Source organism: Myotis davidii, unplaced genomic scaffold (genome assembly GCF_000327345.1).
Source record: "Myotis davidii unplaced genomic scaffold, ASM32734v1 scaffold376, whole genome shotgun sequence".
In the NCBI taxonomy this organism is placed as follows: Eukaryota; Metazoa; Chordata; class Mammalia; order Chiroptera; family Vespertilionidae; genus Myotis; species Myotis davidii.
The window spans coordinates 2,799,767-2,823,854 of record NW_006288121.1 but is presented as its reverse complement, the minus strand read 5'-3'; the positions used below and the strand labels follow the sequence as shown (position 1 = coordinate 2,823,854).

The 24,088-nt window shown below is 41.8% G+C and overlaps 1 protein-coding gene across 1 annotated transcript in view; it reads left to right on the top strand.

Moving 5' to 3' along the window:
• NEBL (nebulette) overlaps positions 1–24,088 on the top strand; it is a 370,552-nt gene that overhangs the window by 126,312 nt on the left and 220,152 nt on the right. The window contains exon 3 of the mRNA XM_006759924.2: positions 13,329–13,413. Coding sequence (XP_006759987.1) covers positions 13,329–13,413 — 85 coding nt within the window. The remainder of the gene's footprint in view (positions 1–13,328; positions 13,414–24,088) is intronic.

The window sequence follows — 24,088 nt, the reverse complement described above, 5'->3', positions numbered from 1 at the left end:
ATATAATAAAAGCCTAATATGCAAATGGACCGAACAGTAGAGCAACTGGTTGCTATGACATGCACTGACAACCAGAGGGCAGACACTCAATGCAAGAGCTGGCCCCAGCCCTCAGGCCTCAGGCCAGCTAAGGTGGGTGTCAGTGGGGGCCCCTATCACCCTGCTGGTTGCCCTGCAGAGGGAGGTGACCAGCGGCAGGGGGTGGGGCTGGTGAGCGGGCGGGTGCCAGTGGGGCCCCCCCCGAGCACCCCAACGATTGCCCCACAGATCAGCCCTGATCATTGGCCAGGCCTAGGAACTCTACCTGTGCATGAATTTCGTGCACTGGGCCTCTAGTATGTATATAAGTTCTTTGGTTAATCTCTTCCAGCCCGTCTCTCCCCTTCCCTCTGACATCTGTCAGTCTGTGCTATGCTATGCTCTGAAAGGTTCAGAAACAACTGATTTGCAAGTTGTCAAGTAGGTAGAGTCTATAGGGGGTCAGGAGGCTTAGCCTGTGGTCCAGGGTGTTTGGTGGTGGTTGCCTAGAATGTTCAGAAAAATGTTGGATATTTTCTGGGCCCTTCAGATAGAATGATGTGATTAGTGATGTCTGCCCTGAGCACACAAAGTAGCACATGAGCTAAATATAGACCATTGTGCCAGTAGAAGTTGTTTCTGTTATTATTACTAGTTTCCCACAATTATTTGACTTATTTATCAGCCATACATTTACCTGCGACCACAACATTTTTATAGAAAATGCACATCTGAGTATAATATTACATTTTTAGTTTTGCCTAGATCATTTCTTAAAAATAGGGTTGTTTAATGCTTTTCCCTTCTTTAGGCTTTGAACAATTATTTTTATTGATACTGAACATTTACTATAGATACTAGATTTCATATTTTGAAACAGAGGGAATGTAATGTGATCTAATGTTCTGTGTTTATACAGACTTTTTTTTTGAATATTTTCAGATTAGAGTGATGTCTAAGGTACATGAGTCCCAAATCTGCTTGTGTTCCTCTTGGCTGTAATCACCAGTGCCATTTGGTGTCCCAGGGCACAAACCACAGAGCCACTCAGACATGCGTACTTCTCTGCTTGTCCATTTCCATGGTTAATATCAGCAACAGCAGAGGAAATAGTCCTCCACTAGCTCATATTTTTTTTTAAAACAACATCTAGGGGTGTGTGTGTGTGTTAATTTCTCACCTTTGACACTGTAATTCTAAAGCTAGGTGACCTGTTCCAACAGCTGATAAGCATTTCATGGTATGGTGGGTCAGGTTTACTGAGTAATCCCTTTGATAATGCCCTCTTTTGTAAATACACGATAGAAGTTACAATGGAGTCCTGCAGAGGAAGTAAATCAAAAGGTGGCAAGTTGCTTGACCCTTCCAGCCAGAAAGAGAATTTGGTAAATCGTTAGACAGGTTATTGACTGCTCTTTAGAGAGCGGGCGATTGCCTTCTGTTCCTCCTTTCAGCTGGGGCTTGTATTTCATGTACGGAGGTCTGCATTATCATAATCCATTTTCCTCTTTTATGTGATCTACCAGCAGCTCTCATAAGCCTCCTTTCTGAAGAGAGTTCCCCTTTTCCTTGCTCTAATTCACCGTTGTTGTTTTTTTTTTATCATAAAAATTGATGTTTTGCAACCATGTTTCTGGAGGTGCTATAGGGAAGATTAGTGATAGAATTAAGAAGGAGATGATGGCTGTGGAAGGAAATCTGTGAATAGACAGCACATCCATGACATAGTAAGATAGTGAAAGAAGCATCTGAAACCCGAAGATTCCAGAAGCATATGAATTAGAATTGTAATATCTTTGGCTGATGTTGAATAGTGCTAATGGTCCACTATCAGATTTTTACTTCAGGGGTTCTATTTACATAAAAAAATGCCCACATTTCCAGATTGACACTAATATGTAAAAATTATATTATGCTAAAATGCCTCTACCTATTAAATGGATTCCTTTGGCAGCATTCAAACAGAAGTATCAGTAGAAATAATGTAGGATTGTTCATTTATTCGTGTTATCATCTGATCCTGAGAATTTCTTAATTTATACAATTTTACACACCTGAAAAGATAAAACAAGTCAAATTATTTTTGCATAATATTAACCCCTTCCCCGGCAGAAACGTGTATACTCGTTTTCACAAAATGTTCTTTTTCAGTCATCGACGAGTATACTAAGAAAATATGGTAAAAAAATATGGTTTATAGGAAGACAAGTTACAAACTGTTTTCATAACCAGCATCAAAAATACTATATAGAACCAAAATAAAAAAATTAGTCTGAAAAAGAAACGCTTTTAACAAAAAAATTGTTGGGGAAGGGGTTAATAGTTATGAAATTTCCTAAAAGGGGGAAAAAACTTCCCAGTTTTCTCCTTCTCTCATATAATGTGCCATTTTCCTTTATGGCTCTTAGACTGACAAGCAGAATTCTTTCCAATACAGTGAATGTGAGTTTTAAGATTTTCTTTTGGGGAATGAAATATAAATGAAGACTAGGAATGCGAGGGCACACATGCTTGGCCCTTGCAGAATGGAGTGAAGAAAACCCAGCGCTTGGCCTTTGGGTGGATCCCAGGCAGGACAGGAAATGGTAGAACTTCTCTGATGTGTCTGGCAAAGTGTGCTCAGGCAGCCACACATTTACAAAGGATAGTGTGTGGCTGTTTTCCATTCTTGCTGTGGCATCTTGGCGCTGGCTTCCATTTACATTTTCTAGGAATTGGAGGAGGTCTTCTTTGCACAAGCCCGTTAACAGTTGGATTTTTAGGGGAACGCAGCGCAACATGGGTGTAAATGCACCCGTTCATATTTCTGTCTGAAGTTGTTCCATCTCACCCGCCCTTGGGGTCCCCCATCCCTTCGTGAGTAGGTAAGGTTTGGCCCAGTCTTCATAGCCAGGCCTGGATTGTGTGTCTTCATGCTGTGTTTGTGCCTGTGCCACCTTTGCCATTAGAAACCCTTCTGTGCAGAACATGGGGCTCCTTGGGCCCCTCTGGCTCAATGCTTTTTCTTCCTGAAGTTTGTTTAGTGTTGGTGGTTGTTTCTCATGTTTGGTATGCGATGGTTGACCCAGTCTGGTCATAGTCCTTCTCCCAGTCCCTGCTCATCCTGCCTCTCTGCCCCAGTCCCAGTTCCATGCTGTTACCTTTCCCAGTACATCTGGGCCCGTGGTCGGCAAACTGTGGCTCGCGAGCCACATGCGGCTTGTTGGCCCCTTGAGTGTGGCTCTTCCTAAGCCTTAGGAGTACCCTAATTAAGTTAATAACAATTTTGGCTCTCAAAAGAAATTTCAGTCATTGTACTATTGATATTTGGCTGTTGACTAGTGAGTTTGCCAACCACTGATCTGGGCAAATGCAGGCAGCCTCTGGAATGGGGTAGGAGTCTATGAATAAAGAGTCAGTATCACAAAGAGAGATGTTCTTTCCTTTTATTATTCTGTTCTCATTCCTCATGGCACACACTGGCATCCTGCTTCCTGCATGTGGGAGCCCTTGGAGGCAGGCTGGCAGTCATCAGTACACACTGGTGAGTCTTGCCAGTCATTCATGGCGGGCATCCTCTTTGATTACTGATACCCATGATGTGTTGGTTGTTAGGTAGGTTGAATACGACCCCCATGTAGAAACATTACTAATATTGTCACAAACTCCATATTTTGCGTATTTGATACACACACACACACACACACACACACACACACACGTACACACAATACACATTCACACACGTATTTCACATTTTTTTCAGATATTTACATCAGGATGGCACTTTTTTGGTGAAGTGAACATTGCCCATTATGTAGTGTCTCTATTCTTAATAATGCCTTTCTTTTTAAAACATGTCTAGTGTCATATTAATATAGACATTTTTAAAAAAATATATTTTATTGATTTTTTACAGAGAGGAAGGGAGAAGGGTAGAGAGTTAGAAACATCAATGAGAGAGAAACACCAATCAGCTATCTCCCGCACACTCCCCACTGGGGATGTGCCCTCAACCAAGGTACATGCCCTTGACCGGAATTGAACCTGGGACCCCTGAGTCTGCAGGCCGACGCTCCATCCACTGAGCCAAACCGGTTAGGGCAATATAGACATTTTTAGTAGAATTTAAAAGTATTACAATATTGGTCTTTTAGGTGGCAAATTTAACCCATTTAGATTTTTGTGATTATTAAATTGTTTCTTCCAACTGTTAAATTTCTGTTTGTCCTGTTTATTTTTTGCTTTTTTTCTTACCATTCTCTTTCCTTTTTTATTGTACTGAGATAGTTTGATTTTTTAAAAAAATTATATTTTTCCCTTCTACAGTATTTGAATTTATGTACTATATTTTCATTCTTTGTGGTTATCCTTAAAATGTTATCACATTTATGTAAGCAAAGTCTAAAATTCAATAATATCCTAACCTTTCTCATGAAGAATAGAATGATTTTGGAATATTTTAATTTTCATTCTACCTTTCCATCTCATTATCGTCCAATATTTTAGCTTTGTCATAAAAAAATCCAAATAGTAGACATTTTTATTGCACACAATGTTTTTTTTTTAATATATTGTATTGATTTTTCACAGAGAGGAAGGGAGAGAGATAGAGAGTTAGAAACATCGATGAGAGAGAAACATCGACCAGCTGCCTCCTGCACATCTCCTGCTGGGTATGTGCCCGCAACCCAGGTACATGCCCTTGACCGGAATTGAACCTGGGACCTTTCAGTCTTCAGGCCGATGCTCTATCCACTGAGCCAAACCGGTTTCGGCTGCACACAATGTTTGTTTTGTTTGTGTGTGCGTGCACATGTGCATTTACCATTTTGTTTGCTTACCATTTTAGCTTATCCTTTTGGAATTACTTATTTTTCTTGCTGAAGAGCATCCTTTATAAACAGCTTCATAGAAGATCTGGTGGTGGTAATCTCTGTCAGGGTCTGTTTATTTAAAAATTGTCTTATTTTTTCATTCTTTAAAGGAATTTTTGAATGACAGGAAACAGTTGTGGCTACAAAATGGAGTTGTTTAGATTTTATGTTTAAAATTATGTTTAAATTTTCTGTCATCTTCCAACCATTCAATACAGTTGTGATTTTGGCCCTTGGACACAATTACTTCCTTGGTTAAACCAGAGCATGAAAGATGGTCCAGAGGATAGTCATCACGTCGTTTCCTAACCCAGAAAGGCAGAGCTGAAAGGCCAGTATAATAACGTGAGGCCAGAGCTTTTGCCTTTTAAATGTTGTTAAGAGATAAAGTTGCATTAAAAAAAATACAGTAGATAAGATATTTAAAAAGTCAATGCACTTCTTTCATGAATGTTGTTTTTTTAAAAATTATATATTTTTATTAATTTAAGAGAGGAAGGAGAGGGAGAGATAAAAACATCAATGACGAGAGAGGATCATTGTTTGGCTGCCTCCTTCACATCTCCTTCTGGGGATTGAGCCCATAACCTGGGCATGTGCCCTGACCAGAAAACGAACTGTGATCTCCTGGTTCATAGGTTAATGCTCAACCACTGAGGCCAGGGATGAATGACATGTTCTTAGGCACAAAGGGGCCTATGTTGGGGGTCCCAAAGATCACCCCTAGCTTTGATGATCCTCTAGGAGGCCTCACAGGACAGCATAGCGTTATACTCAGGGCTCTGATTTATTACAGTGAAAAGATACAGAGCAAAGTCATCAAAGGGAACAGGTGTGTGGTGCGAAGTCCAGATGACACCAGAAGCAAGCTTCCAGAGTCCTCTCCCGGAAAACCTGCACAGGGCATGCTTAATTCCCCCAGCACCGAGTCATGACAAGATGTGTCAAGTGTTGCCAACCAACAAAGCTTGTTAAAGACTCAGTTCCCAGGGTTTTTATTGGAGGCTGTTCACAGAGGTACCTTCTGCCTGGCAGATACCCAATTCTGGACTCCCAGAAAGAAAGCAAGTGTTCAGCATAAACCATAGTGTTTGTACAAACAGCTTAGGCACAGTGCGCCACTCTTGTCAGTTAATGGTGGTGGGCCCCTCCCCAGATCCAGGATCTTGGACACCAGCCAAGGGCCAGCCTTTTGAACTGGCCTTTCAAATATAGCATCCAGACCTGCTCTATGAACTCTTTTCTACAGAGCCCTGAGGAAATAATGCTGTAATAACAAATTATTTTGACACTTTAGTTTAGCTCTCAAATTTTCTAGTTCGAGTGGAACCGGAGCAGTGGTTAGATAAACAAAAGACTAGATAGGGAAGAATTAAGTGCTCATGAGAGAGAAGTCCAGACAGAAGGAACTGACCTGCATAGGATTGGGGGAGATGGTGGGCTGTTTTACTTTGTCAGGGGATGAGAATGAAAACAAGGATTAGAAGTTGGTTAGAAAGAGCTAGCAGTCAAAATTAGTGGCCTTCTCTAACGTTAGAGATTTATACCTATTATTTAGGGTTTCTCAACATCAGTCCTAGTGTCGTTTTTAACAGGGTGAGTCTTTGTTGTGGTGGGTGGGCATTGTGGGATGTTCAGCAGCATCTCTGGCCTCTACCCACTAGATGCCCGTAGTACCTGTCTCCCCACTCCTCTTCCAGTTGTGGGAACCCAAAATGCCTTCTGACATTGCCTATTGCCAAATGTCCTCTGGGAAAAGTGGTGGAGAACCACCGTATTAACACAGATTTGCAATAAAGAAATTCATAAAGATCTTCATTTTATACATTTAAATGGTATACTAATATCTCACATATATAGTAGCTTCCATTTATAAAGCTCTTTCATGTGGTTCTAGCAGCAACCTCCTGAGAGAGCCAGGGGTATTTTGTTCTCATTATAGAGATGAAGGCAATGAGACACAGGTTAAGTCATTTTTTAGTAAGGCAAAGAGAGAGTAGTAATAATTGTAATATTATTGTTATTAATAACAGATATTTTATTGAGTGCCTATTGTGAGCCAGACATTGTTTGAAACGCTTTACAAGTGTTAGTTTTGGAAAAAGCCTAAGAAGTGTTATCATTATGTCTATTTTACAAATGAGAAATTGAGGCCAGAGAGGTAAAGAAACCTGCCCAAAGACACACAGCTATGAGGTGGAAGAGCAAGATTCAAACCCAGATGCTATGACTCCAGTGCTGTCATGACCGCTGGGCTCTGGATAAAAAGTGAGAGGCCTTGGATTCTGGCTCTTGTTCAGCGTGTTCTTTCTCATCACTGCCTTTGCGGAGGTTGCCACTTGCTTACACTGCTGTCTTCACTCTGACCAGCTGGGGTCTACTGGTTTGCATGTAACTTTTCCTACTAGTATATTCTTACCAACTGAATCTCACAGAATAAAAAAAAAAGTTGGAAGTCTTTCTGTGATCTAACTTAGCTATGTCAGATGTAGTCTTCTGTTGCTATCTTGATTCTTTCTCTGTTTATTTTGAATATAGCATTTCATGGATTTGTTGCAGCTGTCAGCCTAGTCTTGACTCACACATTTCATCCAATTTTCGAATACTTCAGCAAAGAGACTTCTATTTGTGATGCTTAAAGGATTTCACAATATACTTCAGATCTCTCCACCAGCTCCCAGTGTAGTATATGTCACATTTTCACATGTGTGCTATATTTTCCAGGAAACTTGTTCACATATCAATTAATCCACTTCTTCTTTTGTATGTTTTTTAAAAAAATGTTTTTCCTGGTTCTCTTTGAACACCCATTTCTCATGCCCCCGTGCCTTCTGTTCTACATTCTTTAAAGAACGAGATATGGCCCTGGCTGGTTTTGCTCAATGGATAGCGCGTCAGCCTGCGGACTGAAGGGTCCCAGGTTCCATTCCGGCCAAGGGCACATGCCTAGGTTGCCGGCTTGATCCCCAGTAGCGGGTGTGCAGGAGGCAGCCAATCAATGATTCTCTCTCATCATTGATGTTTCTATCTTTCTCTCCCTCTCCCTTCCTCTCTGAAATGAATAAAATATATTAAAAAAAAGAAAGAATGAGATATGTCCTTCATCCAGGCTGGGTGAAGAAATCTTCTTTCCTTAAGATTTCTATTCAAGATATTTATTTTAGGAAAACCTACAACCACTTAAATATAGTATTTGGAAAGAGTTAGAATGAACTGCATAGTAGCATCTATATAGTAGCATTTATAGTTTTAAAATGCTTTGCTTCTCTATCCCTATATCCTGATGCAGGAGGATGGAACTCCCCTGTCGTTTGCAGGAGCGAGGTTCTTGGGGTGCCCCTGAAAGAAGCATTTTCAGAAGGCCCCCGTGTGAGGATGGAATGTGGAAGAAGGCTTTGTTTGCATAAAGTTACATTGCGCGGGTTCCAAAGTCCCAGGCACCTTAAGGCAGTCCTGGAAAAGGCACAGCTGGGGGCTCAGCAGAGTCAGCAACAGGGCCAGTGTCCAGAGTCTCTGTTCCATGTTGCAGTGGGTATGGCTCGGCATCCAGGCCAGAACACAGTCATTAGTCCCTGTGTGGAACCCAGCATGGCCCTGCGCCATGCGGGCCGAGGGAGCGCAGCCCCTGCAGCAGGAGTCCCAGGAGGGCTGGCGGGTGAGAGAGCGCGCACTTCTTTGTTTAGACAGGGATGGGGAACATCTGACAGTATAAAGCCCAGGAAATCAGTTGGTCTGGCCCTGCCAAGGCATTAGGGGTGAGTTAATTAAATGTTTAACCAAATAATAGCAGGCTAATTTTTAAGTTGATAATTTTGTATGGCCCGCGAATGATGTTATACTAGTAAATATACAAATGGCCCTTGGCAGAAAAAGGTTCCCCACCCCTGGTTTGGAAGTTAACATATTCAGGTTTCATGCACGTGCAGTGGCCAAACCCATCCCTGCCAATTACCTGTTTCCAGGTGTGATTGATGGGCACTTACATTCCCATGTCACTCAGACCACTACTGGGCATGCATCTACTCTGCCTTTGTCCAGTCCCTTCCCCCATCAGTCAGCTGGGAATAGACTTGGAGAATGTTAAATGCAGTTTTTTGGCAAAGCTGTGTAAATGGCATGCCTGTATGTTTTGGTCCCCCTTTTACTCTTTTTTTTCTGTTGAATAACAACCAGGTATCAATCCCATGAGGGACCACTGGCACCTCAGTTTATTTCTGTGTCTGGGTTTCTTTTGCAGGTGAGGTAGTAGGTGAGAGGGGGTTGGGACTATGACTTTAGAGCGGGATATTCTTGAACTAGACAGAGATTACTACATGGGCATAATGCTAAGAAACCCAGGATTTTCAGTTATGTCCAGTTTGGCAAAATTAATTAGGTTTCTCCAGATATTATAGTTACTTATGCTAACGCAGTGTGTGCTGACATTTCTGTAATCACACTTACTTCTTAGTTTTATGTTTCTGATTCATGGGACCATTCCACTCTCCCTTGACTGGTAGGCATTGTATTCAACACCTTATTCTCTTGACTTTTGCTAACTCTGAAGATAGCTTGTATCTCCAAAGCCTCAGGTTTTAATAGTGCTCATGACTCCTAGTAGTTTTGAATATGAATTCCTTCTTTCCCTCAGCATTTATTATTTTGGTTATTGATACTAAACTGAACGCTTTCTCCCAGATAAAAATTTCAATAATTTCTTTCTGTTTTGCCTCTTTGGAGAAGTTACGTTATATGTGGGTGAACCCACTATTACAAAATCATTGAATTTTAGAATCGAAAAGCGTATTGGAAAGAAGTGCAAAGCGTTGCTGTCTGTGTATCGTTCTCAGTAGAGCTGCTCGGCAGGTCAGTAAGTTTGCTGCTTTGGCCACAGGACAGCAGAGTGTCTTCTGAAAGGCAGCGGGAGCTTTCAGATTTTTCTTTTTTAGTGCAAACCTCGTTCCCAATAGAGCTTAGTATTAAAGGCCAATATGTAGCATATAAAAGTGGTGTTTTATATGCATGTGCTTTGTAAGTTGAGATCGATCAGTTTTCTCATTGTAATGTCAAACGATGAGAATAATTAGATTATTTTCATGGGAATGATACTTCCAAATGAGAGGGAGGGGTGGTAAGTGAGGTTTCCCTAGCATCAGAATAGAATGATTTTTTTCCTGGTGTGAAGGAAATTCATGTACCCACAGGAAAGCAGTTGCAAATTATAGCCCCTCCCCCTCCCCATTCACTTTTCCATCTCTGTTTAAAATTTAAACAGACTTTTTAATTAAACATAAATGGCAGGAGTAGGTTGTCCCTCGAAAGTCTGCCTCCAGACTAACTTGCAAGTCAGTACAGCAGGGTTTCAATGGGCTAAACTTCCTGTAACACATTTGAGAGTAGATTTTAATTACAATCTTTAAAGTAGTTAAAAGACGTATGTAAATTCTTACATTAAAACAGTCGTGGACCCTTGAAAATCTCTGTGAAACTTTATTTTAAAGAATGTATTTTTTTTTTAAAGTGCTTCTATTATTTTAGCTTTAAAGTAGAGCCATATACAGTTGCTACACTTGAACGTCTGGTAACACTCAGCTTTCCGAGATTGACTTGCAAATGTTACAGAACATACCGACATTGTCTGTCCAGGTTTGTGCGTGCAGCGCAGCTCAGAAGTAGCCCCCAGGGTGTGGCTGACACAAAGTCTATGACTTCAGGGAGAGACCTGCTCTAGTTTTTACCAACATTTGAAACAAACTTGACTATCTAGTAGCGTGTGGGTTAGAAGAAGGAAAGCAAAAGAAAAGAAGACGTGCCTGGCAGAGGGCTGTGTGTGAGAAATGATCTCTTGACAGTCCCACAGTTAGAGAGGCGCAGTGATCACGTACGCTTCAGGCCGTCCCCGCCCTGTGAACTCTGAAAGCCCTGCTGCTTTCTATCACCATCTGATCGTATCTATTATGATGACCGCAAGGAGTCATAAAATTCAAATCAGGTTGGTTTACGCTCTGAGAAGGCAGAAAAATTATGTAAAGCTTTTTGAAGGATGTTAATGAAGATAGTTAAAGTGCTTCCAGTAAGTTATGGGGTTTTAACTTCAGTTATCTGGAAAGTATACTTATGCGGGACATTTCATTACTGAAGAACACTGGCAAAATGAGGCATTAATGTACGTTTTCCTACCACACATCTGACTCCACAGGGCTGCAAAATATGTGTAACGCTTATTTCAGAAGTGCCAGTGTACTTTCGGTAGGTTGTTCAGAGTTTATTTGCAATGAGACGGTTACTCCATGAACCTTCTCATAGGAAGCCAGGATCAGGGATGCTGAAAAGAACCTTCTACTGGGAGAGCAGAGTTTGAAACAGTGAGGCATAGAGTGGACTTGTGAGAGACCACAGGGTGGACATCACCAAGGAGAGGGGCCAGGGAGGGGCTCCTTGAAGAACAGCCCTGAGTTCCACAGCTTTTGTGGTGATGGAGCCGCAGCAGCGGAGGGACCCTGAGTACCAGCGGGGCCTGGGGGGAGGCGGCCATGAATCAGTGTTGTGTCCTTACCCGCACCGGGCAGTTAGCGCCCTCACTTCACCGGCAGGAGGGCCTGTGTGTTTGTGTGTGTGCCCATGTGTGTTACATATAGGATAGGACATGGTGAAGCTTTGCTGTAGCCTGACCTGTGCTCTCAGGTTTTGGCTGATGGTTATCTCCCCATCTCCTCCTACTCTTCCTTCCTCCCTCCCTCTCTCTTTTCTTCTTTTCATAAATATTTATTGAGGTCATACTATGAGCCAGACACTTGGTGGGTGCTGAGTGTGTTCTGACAAAGGGCAGGGCAGCCTGTTCTTGCTGCCGAAGTCAGGAATGTACAGATGGGTATGCTGAGGAGTATAATGGGAAAGAAAGCACATTCCAGGCACGTTGAAGGGACCAGGAAGGCTTCCTGAAGCAAGTGCATCTAAGGCAGTGGTTCTCAACCTTCCTAATGCCGCGACCCTTTAATACAGTTCCTCATGTTGTGGTGACCCCCAATTTCGTTGTTACAAATTGAACATAATTAAAGCATATATGTGTTTTCCGATGGTCTTAGGCGACCCTTGTGAAAGGGTTGTTCGACCCCCAAAGGGGTCGCGACCCACAGGTTGAGAACTGCTGATCTAAGGCGAGACCTATGGGATAAGGAGGAGTGTGCCAGGTAGGCAGTGGGAGAAGAATAAGTGTTTCAGGGCAAGGGAACAGCATATGGGGAAGGAGGTGGGAAAGAGAAGGGTGAGCTCCATGGCCAGAGCACGGTGGGTCTGAAGTCTGCAGAGGCCTGATCATGGGGGAAGATAGGATGCTGGGCTTTATTCTCAGATCAATGGGGAGCCAGCGAAAGGCTTTACCCAGAGGGAAAATGTAATCAGATAGACATTTTGGAACATTTGTTCTGGCAGTTCAGATTGGAAGGGCAAGACTGGCAAGTGTTGTAGTTACCTGAAAGTAAATGTGGCCTATAATGAAAAAAAATGCAGTGGAAGTGGAGAAAGGTTAATGTAATTGAGCCATATTTTGGAGATAGAAGCCATAGTCTTGGTGACTGACTGATAGGATGTGTGAGGAGTCAAGATTACTTCAGGTTTCTGGCTTGGGTGGTTGGGCACTAATAAATGAAAGAGAGAATACAGGGGAAGACTTGGGGGTGGGTGGGAAGATGGACAGTTATTTTTCAGACTGGTTGGTTTTGTGGTGGGCATGGGATATACACGAGTGGAAATGCCATTGGATCTGAATGAAGAGAGTAATTAGCACTTATAGAGGGGGTGCCCAAAACTGTGGGAACGAATGAGATAAACAAAAAGAAGCCCACAGGAGACAGAGAAGGAACAGCTAGATGGGGAGAAGCCAGGTCAGGAGTGTGTGGTAACATAAAAATCAAGAAAGGACGTTTCAGATGGAGGGAAAGCCACACAAGAGGAAGACCAAAAGATGTCTGTTGGGTGTGTCCACAGGATGTCATTGTAACTGTGACCAGAGAAACTTCTGGAAACAGAAGCTAGAAGCCAGAATGCATAGAGTTGGGGAGAGAGATGGAGAGGAGATGAGCAGGGACGGTGAGTTGAGGCTTATTTTTAAGGAAGTTTGGTTGAAGGTGAGAATAGATTCTAGCCATCACATGCTAGAATGGTATGTGGGGGTGGATGGAGGGACAGTAAAAGGTAGGAGAGCCTTAAGCATACTTGGTTGCTGATGGCAAGTAGTTAAGAGCATAGAGAAGCCGAGGCTGAAATTTGGGGAGGTAATAGGAATAAATGGGTGATAGAGGGTCCTGAGAATGGAGGAGGGGGTGGGATCCAGAATAATTATACAGAGATGACCTTAGCTAAGAGGAGCGACACCTCTTCCCATTGGGACAGAGGGAAGCATAAAACATCGGGTGTGAAAGCATTGTTTGGTGTCATAGTATTTTAATTATGTTCTTTAAAAAAATGTCTCCACAGACATTACCCGAAGCAGTCCTTCACTACTGTGGCAGATACACCTGAAAATCTCCGCCTGAAGCAGCAAAGTGAACTACAGAGTCAGGTAATGTCTGGAAGGCCCATTTCTGTTACATTGGTACTAAATATCACCCACAAAGTCACTCTTTGGAGCTCCTGTCATCGTACTGTTCCCGCCGGGTCTCTGGCCAGTGTGGAGCTGAAAGCAGGCCTGGGTGGGCATTCTGGGCGGGACTGCTGAACATCTGTGGCATCCTGGTCTTGGATCATCCTGATATTCTTGGTTGTGTTATTCACATGGGACTAGGGCGAGTAAACGAGTTCTGGTCAGAGTTCGTGTTTCCCAACAATATTGATTTATTTGGTCCTAAATATTTAAAAACATCTTATGAATAGCTTTCCCACACCACATATGCAGGGGGAGAAGAGGTGTTAACTTGACCCAGTTGCAGGCATGTGGGGCTAACACCCTGTCTGTGTAGCTCACACCAGTCACTAGCTTTGTTTGCATCTTGTCACTTTATTCATATTTCTTTCATATGTCACACTGACAGCACGAACAAAGTTTAGAACACCACATTTGGCTCCCAGTCAACCATTTTGGTTGGAAACCTGCCTTCAATATGGCGAAACACATTGGTTAAGACCAGGGATTTGAACGGCAGTGCTTTTTTGCAGGGACACCTCGTCTTTTCTGAAGAAACCCAGCGCGCTCTCCTTAGGAGTAGTTTCTTGCTGCAGGTCTTGCTGGCCAGGGTGTAGGAAGGTCCTGAGGAACAACACTGAGACCTATTGGTCAACAGTGTATAGGCACACTTCATTGTATTGCACTTTGTTATTGCACTTTGCAGATATTGCATTGTTTTTTTTTAAAAAAATAAATTAAATGTAAAATCCTCTCCCAGCAAAAGGAATATGACTCATTGAAGGCTCAGATGATGGTTAGCACTTTTTAGCAATAAATATTTTTAATTCAGTCATGTACATTTTTTTTTTTAGGCATAATATTATTGCACACTTAAAAGACTACAGTAGAGAATGAAGAATTCTTATATGCACTGGGAAACCAAAACTTTAACCTGACTTGCTATGTTGCTACCTTTGCTTTAATGCTGTGGTCTGGAACCGACCCTGCAGTGTGTCAGAGGAATGCCTGTGGTGAAATGACACCGAGGATGGGGAGGAAGGGTTGGGATGTGATCCCCCTGCTGCTGCTGTTCATTGGTGGGGACCTTGGACCAGCCACTCTGATCCTTTGTGCTAGTGTAAAGTGAGATGGTCTGTCTTATCTTCTCTAACTGCCTTGAGGGTGACTGCAAGTATCAAATAGGTATGAAAGCATTTTGAAGAGTTAAAAAATATATGAGCATGGAGGCTTATTATTATTATCATCCCTGAAAATCCTCGCTATGAAAAAGGGAGAAAAGAAGAATGTGTGAAGGAAAGAGGTGTCTAGCTAGTACTCTTTGAAAACGTCAGGCTGCAGCTATTCTTAATGAGAATAGTTAGGTCTCAGGTGCACAGGATCTAATTATTTCCGTGCAGGTTTATCACAGGGGAGATAGTAGATCCCATCATCCTCTTTCCGGGAGACTTGGGACCACTTCACAGTCCATTTAATTAGAGGAACTGTAACTCCAAATAGAGTTTACTGTTGGTTAACAATGCCATGAAGACTTGGTTGGCCATTCGTTTTTGGTTTGTGTAAAATGCTAATTTTTTGTGCTAAGCCATTAGTTCAAAAAATTGAGAGTTGGCCAAAGAGAGGCACCGTTGAGGGTGGGCAGGAACACCCTTTGCTCATTCACACCGTGCGCGGAGGGTGCCAGAACTTGGCTGCAGTCTTTGCAGATCCAGTATGCCTTTCTTCTCAGCAGGTTAGGATTAAAGATAATTCTGCAGCAGTACTTTGAGCACATTGGAAAGCAGAACTAGATTAAGCAATCAAATATTTGTTTCCTGTTTATTATATATCCTTGTTCTGTGTGAAATAATTTATAATTAGTTAATCCCTTCTTCACAGAGCTCACAGGGTGTCTGAGGAGACAGAACTACACCCCTCAACCAAGAGTGTCTATGTTTAATTTACAGCGTCCTTAGGATAAGTGCTTCGTGCTGGGGCGGGATTTGAGTGGAGCCTTGAAGGTTAGGAAAGGATCTGGGCATGGCCCTTCCAGGGTAGCTCAGTGTTTGAGCATTAAATCATGAACCTGGAGGTCACGGTTCAATTCCTGGTCAGGGCACATGCCAGGGTTGTGGGCTCAATCCCAAATAGGGAGTGTATGGAGGCAGCCTAATGGTTCTCTATCATCATGGATGCTTCTATTTCTCTTTCCCTCTCCCTTCCTTTCTCTGAAACATATTTAAAAAAGAAAAGAAAAGGGAGGATCTGGTCTGAACCCTGGTCTCCTTCCTTTGGAATGCACATGCTCCCTTTGGGTTCAGTTAGTGATCATGGGTGCCTTCAGCTTGGCCCCGGGAGAAACAGTTCATGTTGTCTTACCTGTGCCTGATTCTAGAAATGCAAATTAAAAAGTAGCTCACTGTTTTCTGAAAGGCTGATTTTATTCTCCTTCATGTAGTAAGCTGCAAGCTTCAGAGGCAGCATGAACAAATATGATAGGCTGGTGGGACAGGAGCAAATAGAGGCATGCACAAAGCACTATGGGGTCTCCAAGCAGTGATCAGGTAAAGGCATCATAGTAGATTTTGCTCAGATATCATCTCCTCTAAGAAATGTAAGTCTTCATAAGGCAGAGAGTGTGGGGAAGTTCAAGTCAATTAAAAAAAATGTGTTGAATTGGGCTAGGCATTGGGGAAGGGGATATAAAGGCTTCATCTTCACCATCAATCTTGCTCTATTCGGGGCACATAATTTTACACATGTTATTGCATTTAATCTCCAACAGCCCTATGAGACAAGTATTTATTTTGATCTCTAGATGAAACACTCAACCTTTAGAGAATATAGATAACTTGCCCTTGCAAACTCATTAAGGAGTTGAACTTGGAATAGAACCTAGTTCTGTGAGCCCCCAGTGTCCATACTCTTCTAGTCCCTTTACTCAGGGAACACGTAGAAAAAGAGATCTGTAAGCAAAAAATGTGATAGTGCAGGATATGAAGTACAATGTGATAGTGCAGGATATGAAGGTAGAATTTTACGAAAGTGCAAAAGTCACACAGAGGAAGAACTCATTATTATTATTATTATTATTCTGGTTGAGAAATGGAAAGCCTTCCATAAGAGCACTTCTATTTAATATCTGTCCTAATGGTAATATTCAGTAGTGAAAATTGATTTAATTTTAACATATTAAATGATTTGCTTTTGTGGCAAAGCATTTTTTTAGAGTTTTGATGTGAAGAATTCTGAACAGCTCAACAGTTTAGGTGGAAAATTGACTATTAATATTTTGATAACTTGTGGTGCTAAATGAGTCAAATCCATTCATAAACTTTAAGTTTTGATGTTCTGAAATTCTTTAGAATTGTTTGGTTAAAGCTAATTTTTTTCTTTCCATTCATTAATTTCCCAAATGAGCCAAAATGAAAGAAAAACAAAAGTTATTTTCAGTCCAACCTAGAAAATTATTTCTAGTTATATGTTCTATCCTCTCTCTCTCTCTCTCTCTCTCTCTCTCTCTCTCTCAGTTATAGACACTGCTAGCATTTTTAAGTGTTATATCTTCTTAAGGTTTTTAGGATTCTATATTAGATGCCAGATTGTCCTAATAAAATGATATGAAATATTGGAGACTAAATGAGCAAACCACGAGTTACCTTTTAAGAAGTGGAGCTAGGCAGTGGGTTTACAGGCATTATCCAATCCATATCCAATCCAGCTTGCAAGCAACTGTTGCATGTGCAGTTGGCCAGCCAATGACCACGGTGGATGTGGACTGACCTGGAACTGGGCAGGAGAGAGAGAGAGAGAGAGAGAGAGAGAGAGAGAGAGAGAGAGAGGAAGGGAAGGGAAGGGAAGGGAAGGGGAGAGAAGTGGAAGGGGAAGGGGAAGGGGAAGGAGTGAAGCACTTCCATGTCACTAGCTCCCTTTTCATCACACATCACAGGATGAGCTGCTTCAAAGAAATAAGAAATGGTGGTTAGGCACCCCCACTTGCCCACAGAGCCCATTCAGCAAGGAGTAAAAGGAAAACACCACTTCTAGGGGTATTAGTGACATTATCCTTTGCTGGTAGGGCATCAAGCTTTCATTGCTAGCCTTGGGATTACATATATATATATATATACACATATATATATGTAATTTTTTACATATATATGTAATTTTACATATATATGTAATTACATATATTTTACATATATGTAATTTAAAATTACATATATATATGTAATTTTATATGTAATTTTTTTTTCTAGGAAAGTGTGCCCTGAGTTCCAAAGCCCTACCTTACAAACTAAACTTTTGGAACACAAATGTTTTGTAAATTAGGGAATCCCTAAACTTCAAAAACTTAGCAAGATGAAAAGCCTCTTAGGAGAGAAATTTTCTTAACTTATTTTAATATCGTGTTGTAGCAAGTGCTTCTTTTTTTCAGGCTGTGTAACATACTTTTAGTGGAAGAAAAGGCACAATGTTTTGAGTACTTTGAATCAGGCTCTGCAGACTTCTTAAAGCTATAGGAATGGCTCTTCAAATGGAATTTGGAGTGGAAGCCCCTCTAGAAAAGATCAGAATAGGGCTGTTGTCACTGGAGTGGGAAGCAGACCCCTGCGCTCCCCATGTCGCCCTTGCTTCTCCTTCTCCTCCACGCCCAGGGCCCTGACTGATCATCTTGGGAAGCCCTGGGCAAATAGGGCAGAATTCTGAAAACCACTGCTCAAAACAAAGATGAAATGTTAGCTACTTCCCACTTAGTTGTTTATGGGATTGGCTTAGCTGTTTGCAATCATCCTGAAAATAATAGAGATTTTGGGCTCACTGTGTTCTTGGATGGAGTGTGTATGATTTATGAGTGCTCTAAGATGAAAGGTGGAAAGTGATTATGGAGAGAATACAAATCATTCTGGAACCTTTGAGTCTTCATTTTGTAATTTGTGCTGATTCTTTGTTAATCTTTCACATTTCTGTGGAGGCATAAAAACATGGCTCACAGGGAAGGAATATGAAAGGATAGTAGGAAGTGCGAGAAGGTAATGTGTTTTTTTTATGGGGAACGTAATAGTTAGACATCTTTGTAGGAGAAATGAAGACACATGTTTAGTATAAACCTCTGGACGTTCAAGGAGGCAGTGTGTGATACGCGTTCTCTTTCTGTGGCTTGCCCTTGGCACCTTTCTGTGCCTCCTTATTCTAAGTTCCACTTCAGGAGGGTTTTTCTCTCAGTTATCTGTCATCTGACCACCTAGTAAGGTGTTAAATAATTACCCAGAGCAAGAGTCTTCTCAGGTGGCAGTTGCATTTTAATTGTGTGTCACTGAAGACTGACTTCCTTCAAAGCACCGAATCCCTGACTATGGAACTTTAGTTACTGTCCAAAGATGATTGGAGAGCTCTTTTGAAAAGCATCCTCTGTATGATTCAAATTTTATGCCAAATTGCCGAAGCCGGCTTGGCTCAGTGGATAGAGCGTCGGCCTGCGGACTGAAGGGTCCCAGGTTCGATCCCGGTCGGGGGCATGTACCTGGGTTGCGGGCGCATCCCCAGTGGGAGATGTGCAGGAGGCGGCTGATGGATGTCTCTCTCATCGATGTTTCTGGCTCTCTATCTCTCTCTCTTCCTCTCTGTGGAAAATCAATAAAATATATTAAAAAAAATTTTATGCCAAATTTTATTTGCCAACAAATGCCAATCATATGCCAAATTCTATGCTTGATACTGGGATGCTGTAGTGAGCAAACCCAGATGAAGCCCTCACTCTCAAGGGACTTACAGTCTAGTGGGGAGAGGATGATAAATTAACAAAAGGAGGTAAAATTGAACATGTGATAAGAGGTGCAGAGAGAAGCTGTGTAGATTTCAATTATGTTTCAAAACATTTTCAGGGAGTTGGCGGTCTGAGCACTTTCCGGTAGACAGATCCATATGGGATCTCAGAGTGGTCGGCTGCATCCTGCCCAGCTGCGGATCCCGTTTCTAAGTGCATATCTTCTGTTTCCATTTCCTGGTCTTAGTTGACTGCTTTTCACTGGGTCCTCTTCCCTTCCCTTATCTCATCTGACAACCTCAGACTTCCAAACAGGAAGGCTGTCCCTCCCGAGGGCTTTTGTTGGTAATTCTGGTATTCTGCTGATCTTGGGCAAGAGGCCTTTTATATTTGCCTTTTAATTTTCCACTTTCTTTGAACCTCATTTGGGGGGCTTTATAGTTCCCATCGTTTGATTTTTCGCCATCTGATGCTGTATTCTGATCCTATGGTGCCGCTTCTCCCTTCCCACAATAAGCACTCTCTCATGTGTGTCAGGTAAAAGTTCACAAGGAGAAGCGTCAGCATGCTTTTCAAGGTTGCGAGGCAGGGGAAAGGATGAGAGATTACGTTTCACATATCGGAAGGGCTGCATGTGAATAAGAACTTCAAAGGAGAAATATTAATTCACTCGATGCGGCACGTTTCTTTCAGGGAACATAACATGCTGTGCAGATGTTAACTCTAACCCCACCATTCCCCATAAGTCAGATTGTTTTTCTGGTTTCCTTCTGGATGAAATGATGCAGGAGACAAATATGCCAGTAGTGACAGACAGGAAAATAACCAAGATGTTTTGATTTGCTGTGTCATGCCAAGGTTTTAGGGTCTTTCATCTTAGAGGTCTGGTCTTCTGCTCCTCACCGCCTGAGGTGACCCGTATTCATTCCGTCTGCTCTCAGATCCCAGCACAGCGATCCTCTGCCTTCCTGGCTCATCCTGGCTCCCTTGGTGAAGGGTGTGGACTGCACTTGACCGTCAGGCTGCAGGCTGTGTGTTCTTATTCCCTGGGCCCCGGAATTAGCCATTTGAATAACCAGCCCATCAATATTGTGGCTCTGGGGTCAGGAATATAAGAGCTGCAATGAGAAGACTGTTTTAAAATATAAAATTAATATATTTTTTTTGTCTTTCTTTGCTGTTAATTGTGTTCTGCCACACTACCTCACACTATGGGTCCAGAGAAGGAAGAGTGAACCCCACTTTGGGAAGGAGGGGATGTGGTCCCACGTGGAAGGTAATGCCTATCACTGGTCTGGCCATGGTGGATTGTAACATTTTAGGAAGAAGGCAGAACAATCAGAGTGAAGTACGACTACCCCTCTCTCTTCTGGCAGAACCTTTTTGGGAAGGAAGATAGAGAAGCTGTAGATAGGTGGAGAGAGGGTGAGAAGCAGAGAAGACCACTCTGCCAGATAGACTCTGCACTGTCTGCTACCTCAGCAGTGAACCTGGGCCCCCACCTTAAGGTGGGCAGGGGAGAACTTGAGTTCCACTTCCCAGCATTGTAGTGTCTCAGGTGGCATGGAAGGTGACGAAGTTCCAGTGCACCGCGTGGAGAGATACCCAAGTGCTTGCCGGGAGCTCGCAGGGGCGAGTGTGCAGGCGGGGAGTAGTGGCAGGGCCTCAGTGAGCAGGAAGGAGGGGCAGATTCAGCAAGTGATACCAGGATCTTTCCAGGTCAGGGGAGAATGCACCATGAGGTCCCAGCCACCATCTTCGGCATCAGACACCAGCAGGACACCCAGTGATGGAGAGGACAAGGAGATGCCACCGAGGACAGAGCAGTTAGAGGAGAGAATGGGCCCGGGTCTGAGACTTCCCTCCTCCTTCACTCTGAGGCCACTGCAGCCGCCTCTGCTCGTACACACTTAGATACGATCTTGGAGAGGAGCCAGGAAGCAGGAGGAAGCCTGAATTTACCCAAGTTGATTGTCAAAATCATTGAATGGGGTCAGGTTAATGGCTGGGACTAAATTTAGCCCCTCTCACTTCGACTTGAGAGAAATAGCAGAGCAGTTATAGGAAATAAGGACAATGTACTTATTTATATTATCTTAATAGATGGTAAATAAATTGCTAACCTTTGATCTTATTTGGTAAAATATAGCATTAGAACAGCCGTCAGGAGATCTGGGTTCTAGTCCTGCCTCTGCCACTAAATGGGACTTCGGGCATCACTGACGTTTTTCCGGGCATAAAATAATGGGTTTTAACTAACTGATCTCTAAAATGCCTTCTAGTTGTGATGATCTTGATTGTAGGACAAAAAGGTTCTGCAGTCACACGTGCAGTTCACAATAAAAGAGCTTGAAAAAAAGGAACCATTATGCTTTCTTTTCTGCCAAAATCGGTCCTGCCATTTCATTGGACCATTCTCTAGGTTAGTCTCAGATATTGGCTGAAGGTCCTAATAGGGAGGCCACATAGGTCTGATACAGTTGATGGGCAAATCAGTTTCACTTTTGAAGCTATGTCTCATTTTACACCAAAAATGTTTAAAAACAACAGAGGACAAAAGACAAAACTATTTACAGTCATAATACAGGTTCACTGATAGCAACTAGTCTTTAGTCCTGTCTATTTTTTTCAAATTTCCTATGTAAAAGTAACTAGAATAGAACTCTACACACTAGTATACTTTTAAGAAATGTCTTAGTTATTTTATTTCACTTTCTTTATGCTTTCTTCTTTAAAAATTTCTTCCTGCATGACTTTGATTGAATATATGGTAGGATTTTACTTTAAAAGTTGGTCTCTTGTCTGTACAGTGCTACTATTTGTGTTTTTACCACCCCTTTTCCTTTCTGGAAGCAGTTTGTTTTGCTGAGCCCACGACCTTGAGTTGATTCAATGGACGTGAGCAGTTGCTCAAGGATAAAATGTGGTATTGCTCAGTTCAGTGCTTCTCTACGCTTCCTCATACAGAGATGCTCACTCATAGCAAGTCCATTTCATTAAATAAGTAGGTATGGAGAGGACTATTTCTTAATACTCTTAATTAATTAATACTCTTAATTTCCTAATAATGTATTTTTTTAAAGGAGGATACTGCTCTGAAACCATTGCCTCATGAAAGCACCAGGCAACAAAACCAAATTTGCAGTATCATATTGGAGTTAGAAAAAGCCTCTTGGGAGTAACTTCAAGGGCAGCCAGCAGCACACAGTTGGCCTTATTGGTATACTGAATGTTTCAACTCTCCTCAAGTACCTGTGTTTCTTTGAGCAGAAATTATCTGGCCTAATTATCATTTCATGTTACCTCAGAACTTTCTTATAGCTCCCACTGACTTCAGAAGGACCTCCCACTGAAATTCCACAGGGGCCTTGTAAAGTTGGAAACTGACTCAAGAAATTTTGTGTAGAAAGATGACTAATTGTTTTCATCCTTTAAAAAAGCTTCCACTGGAACAATCGTTGTATTGTATTCTGAAATGGGATCTCTACTTGGGCTTCCGAAAATATTATTATACATTTTTTAATGGAGTGTTTCTCATTAAAAATGTTAAAAGAGAACAATTAGAATTCCCCTCCCTTCCTTCATCCCATCCTGTCTCTCTCGATTTTTGGTAAAATCAAGGGCAACAATGACGGTCAATTGGAAATTAGATTATACAAATTCGGTCCTTACTAGGAAGGAAATTATGGGCCCCTTTTGACTGGCACTCTTGAGTTCTTATTTGTGTGGAATTGTTTTTATTTCACGGGAATCTATAATTTCTAAATATCTTCAAGGGGAATCTAACAAATATCTTTAGCTAGATTTAGCTTCCTAAGCACACAGTACTTTTATTTATTTTTAATATTTTTAAGAATATATTTTTATTGATTTCAGAGAGGAAGGATGGGGAGAGAGAGATAGAAACATCAATGATGAGAGGGAATCATTGATCTGCTGCTTCCTGCATGCCCCACAGTGGGGAGCAAGCCTGAAACACAGGCATGTGCCCTGACCTCCTGGTTCATAGGTCGATGTTCACTTAATGAGCCACACCAGCTGATCAACACAGTACTTTTGGATGCAAAATGACTAAATACAGGGTGGGGCAAAAGTAGGTTTATAGTTGTTCGTATGGAAAATAGCACAATAATTAATACTAATAATACAAGATTAAACTCTGTTTTGCATACTCACAACTGTAAACCAACTTTTGCCCCACTCTATTAATTTAATGTTTTTAAATATCTGTTTTCATCTTTGTCTTGTTTTTTGTTATTGTTTTTAATACTTTTTATTTTTATTGATTTCAGAGAGGAAGGGAGAGGTAGAAAGGGCTAGAAACATCAATGATGAGAGAGAATCACTGATTGGCTGCCTCCTGCATGCCCCCTACTGGGGATTGAGCCCGCAACCCTGGCATGTGCCCTTGACTGGAATTGAACCCGAAACCCTTCAATCCTCAGGCCAACACTTTATCCACTGAGCCAGACCAGCTAGGGCTGTTTTTTGTTGTTTTTAAAAAATATATTTTTATTGATTTCAGAGAGAAAGGGAGAGGGAGAGAGAGAGATAGAAACATCAATGATGAAATATCCTGGTTCATAGGTTGACACTAAACCACTGAACCACACTGGCTGGGCTTTGTCCTTCATTTTAAATTTTAAACTAGAGGCTAGATATCTTATTAATTTAATGGTTATTATTTAATAACCATGCTAAACTATTGTCAGGATTATATTTTACCTTTTGATGATCATGTGATAATGTATAAAATGAAGTAGGAACAATGAAAGGTAATTTTATGAAAAATAGGAGTCTTACAAGAATGAAGAATTAAACAATTTTTTTAGAAGTGGACAGATGTCCTTCTAATTTTTTTGGCATTAA